This window comes from Sinocyclocheilus grahami, unplaced genomic scaffold (genome assembly GCF_001515645.1).
Source record: "Sinocyclocheilus grahami isolate Dianchi unplaced genomic scaffold, SAMN03320097.WGS_v1.1 scaffold180.1, whole genome shotgun sequence".
Taxonomy (NCBI): Eukaryota; Metazoa; Chordata; class Actinopteri; order Cypriniformes; family Cyprinidae; genus Sinocyclocheilus; species Sinocyclocheilus grahami.
The window spans coordinates 1,075,851-1,079,358 of record NW_015505359.1 but is presented as its reverse complement, the minus strand read 5'-3'; the positions used below and the strand labels follow the sequence as shown (position 1 = coordinate 1,079,358).

The following is a 3,508-nucleotide window of genomic DNA, read 5'->3' as shown; positions in this document are numbered from 1 at the left end:
TGAAATAATGCATTAGTAAATGTTAAATTTTAGAAGTATTTTTTATTATTTCATGTTAACAAATGGAGACTTATTGTAAAGTGTTACCTGTGTTTGACATTAAAAGTCTGATTGATTGTTTTCATCAGAATCAACTGTCTATGCCTTCAAATTATGAAGGGACCTTTTCAAAGTGAGCATTATACATATATATATCCTGAAACTCCTATTATTACTGTCATTAAATAATATTATACTTATAAGTTACTATCTGTATTTTTTTATTGAGCAACTTTGCTAACATGAACGACAGCAAACTTACTGACGGGAACACTAGCACACATCAAACTGCATGTGCCTACTGACAAGCCGATTTGCATTATGGGAAAGTTATGGGTTTGCGCACTATAGAAGCTATAGAAGGTTTTTTTACATCAGGTTTTAAGATCAGGGTATATTCACTGATCTGCGTCCTATGGTTTTGGTTACATGGTCCAGAAGTGTAGATTGAGATGTTGTGGCTCCAGGTGGTGGATCACAGCTCCAGCTCCACTGTTAGGGGCTCTGAACCCTGGCAGAGGGTCCGGCGTGGAGAGAATGTAGTCAATGCTGAATTTGATCTCGGGCTCAGGTTTGCTCAGAGGTGCGTTGTTTTGGGCCGGTCTGTGACTAGTGTTCACGGGGCAGAAAGAATCTGAATCCGTGGGTCTTACTGCAATGCCCTGATGAGTGTCCATGGCAACAAAGTGTTCGACTGGCTCCTTCAGGCCCATTTTTAAGTTGCGTCTGCGGCGGCGGCGACGAAAGTTGCCATTTTCAAAGAGGTCCAGCATGGACTCGCAGCCTGTGGCGAATGTCCAGTAATTACCTTTTCCTTTCTCGTTACCTTCCGTACGGGGCACCTGAGGAAAACAAATAATCAGCAGCCAGTTGCAACAAACCCCTAAAGTTAGGAAAACCATTAGTAATAATGCCCTTACAATTATAACTATGGGTTTTCTTTACAATTTCTTACATGTTTATTGCAACTGAGCACAGATTTCAGAACGTCCTGTGATGCACAACAATCTGGTTATGTTTATTTATTGGACATTTTCTGTTGTTTTTTATCTGGGTGCTTTACGTTTACGTTTTAACATACACATTCAGTCTCCATCATACCTTAATAAAGCAGCTGTTTAGAGAGAGGTTATGACGAATTGAGTTTTGCCAAGCCCTCTGGTTGGATCTGTAATAAGGAAATCTCTTCATGATGAACTCGTAGATTCCTGATAGGGTAACTTTGTTCTCTGCGCTCTGCTGTATAGCCATCGCTATTAGTGCAATGTAACTAATAGAGAGAGACAGAAACAGATGTCAGAGAAAGAGTAAGAAAAGATTTGTCCCTTCAAAGAAGTTTGTATCCCCTAATTTAGGAGATAAAAGCTTATTTGTAATAATTCATACACATGCACAAAAAAACTAATAGAATATATTACAAATATATGCTTTAAATGTTGTGAAACTCTTTATTAATCTTGATAATATTGTAAAAGCTTATATATTACAAGTGCGCTCTGATCAAGACAAAGCAGACAACTTTTCATAATTGCTAAAATTACTTTATAATTATTACAATATACATATTGCTGTAATTTATATATATATATATATATATATATATATATATGTTATAACTTTACAATTATTTTATATAACATAATAATATAATAACCTTTCATTAATTACTTATAAACATTATTACCCTCTGTAATGCTTCATTAATCACTCTGTAATCACTTCATTAATATACCAAATTTAGAAATACATTTTGAAATAGCCTAAAAATAATTAAAACATTGTAACAGCAATAATAACATAATAACTACTATTTAATTTAATTTACAAAATTATTGCAAAAGTGCTAAATAAATGTGCTAAATTATTAATAAATTAGCAAATGATTACTACTTTTATATATAATATAATATAATATAAAAACAACAACATTAACAAATAATAATAATAATAATGAAATACCTGTAAGCTGGTCGACACACTTTCTTCTCTTCGTCAGTGCTACATGAGGGGTATCCTTCTCCATCATAGTTAAAACAGTTATAAGGATATTGCGAGCTGTCAAACATCATCAGACGTCCAGGGTGGCAAGCCTTTATGGTTTCTAGTAATAATAAAGGCTCTAGCTGGCCAAGACAAATGAAGCAGCTCTCATGAGAAGTGTTTGTGAGTGTGTGTAGGGGAAGTGGCCGGCTGCTGCTCAGATGCTCATGTAATGGGCGTACATGACTGGAACTACTGTAAACGTCTGAACCCGGGGCGTGATCAACAAACTCTAGTCACTCATTCACTCTTTGATTCTGGGTGGTCCAGTCCTACTCGGGATTGGATGTTGTGTTTTGTCCCGTTTCTTTTTATAGTCTGATCCTCTTAACAATAATTGAATGACGAATGAAACATTAACAAACATGTTTCTCGTGTCTTTAGTCTGAACTCTTTCAGGTTGTTTGTGTTGAGTTGTGGCCCCTTGAATCACATATCTCTCGGCAACAACTATTGGCTTCTGTAGATGCAATCTATAATGCGGCATAATAGCCATAAATTGTGTTTCCGTGACTAAAAAGGGGATGTGTGTTCAAAAGAACATTAAGTGGCATATGAGGGACTGAGAAACACGAGCAAACAGCCCGCGGCGCGAGATGTCTGTGTGTGGCCTCAGACCGATCTCGCTTCGTTGACTGGACACACGCAGCTCGGACATCTGTGACAAAATTCGTTCATTTTTTAAACTATACACTTCGTCAAAAATGCCATCGATTTGACATATTAGCAGGTGAGACTTGAACAGGGATTAACGTCCCGTTGTTTTGCGTTCGTTCGTTTAAAATGAAGTTTACGAACGCGAGTACTGATCATCACACAGATATTTGCGCTCATGTGGCGTTTCCTGTCTGAGTGCACAGAGAGTGCGATCTGATAACGGTCCCCGCGGAATCCCGGTCCGTTCCCATGACGCCGTTTCCTCTGCTGGACCGTCTGCGACTGCTCTGATTGCTGTAGTCCGATTAGTGGTCCCTGTCCCCCCAGACCACACCGCTCCACAGAAGACAATTACTGCACCAGCAGAAAAACACTGTGCATCAGGGGCAGACGTTAACCGGGGCTTGAGGCAAAACTGACCCAGATATTTAAAAGGTGGGGGGCAAAATCACCCCGTAGTTTCTCCATGTAGTGTAGCCTATCAAATGTTATAGACATATAACATTTCATATATTTCATTAGAAATAGCTTATGCCTAATGGATGTATGCCTCTGAAGTGACCTGCAGATGTCAGATTAGGCTTTTAACATGCTTAGGCTTTTCTTTCTTTCTAAAATGTATTTTAAAGACAATTTACATTCAAATACAGGAATGTAAATATATTTATTATATCATTGTACATTATTTAATAATTCTCCATTTAATTAATATTGATTATATAAGCAAATAATAAGTCATAACTGTTATGATTAAAGCTTAACTTGATTTTAC

At 37.2% G+C, this 3,508-nt stretch overlaps 1 protein-coding gene across 1 annotated transcript; it reads right to left on the bottom strand.

The window, feature by feature from the left end:
* Positions 1 to 464: 464 nt before the first annotated feature.
* On the bottom strand, positions 465 to 2,116 carry LOC107594215 (forkhead box protein L1-like). Its single transcript, XM_016284175.1, has 3 exons — positions 1,999 to 2,116; positions 1,141 to 1,309; positions 465 to 881 (listed from the first exon to the last, which is right to left on the bottom strand). The coding sequence occupies exons 1-3, from the start codon at positions 2,106 to 2,108 to the stop codon at positions 465 to 467; spliced, it is 696 nt and encodes a 231-aa protein (XP_016139661.1). The 5' UTR covers positions 2,109 to 2,116.
* Positions 2,117 to 3,508: the final 1,392 nt, after the last annotated feature.

What these genes read in the sequence shown, in the direction of transcription:
- LOC107594215 (XM_016284175.1), bottom strand. Translation starts at nt 2,108, where the DNA reads ATGATGTTTGACAGCTCGCAATATCCTTATAACTGTTTTAACTATGAT. An exon ending in GTGTGTCGACCAGCTTACAG is followed by an intron (nt 1,310 to 1,998) that starts GTATTTCATTAT and finishes TCTCTCTATTAG; the next exon opens with TTACATTGCACTAATAGCGA. An exon ending in TAAACAGCTGCTTTATTAAG is followed by an intron (nt 882 to 1,140) that starts GTATGATGGAGA and finishes TGTTTTCCTCAG; the next exon opens with GTGCCCCGTACGGAAGGTAA.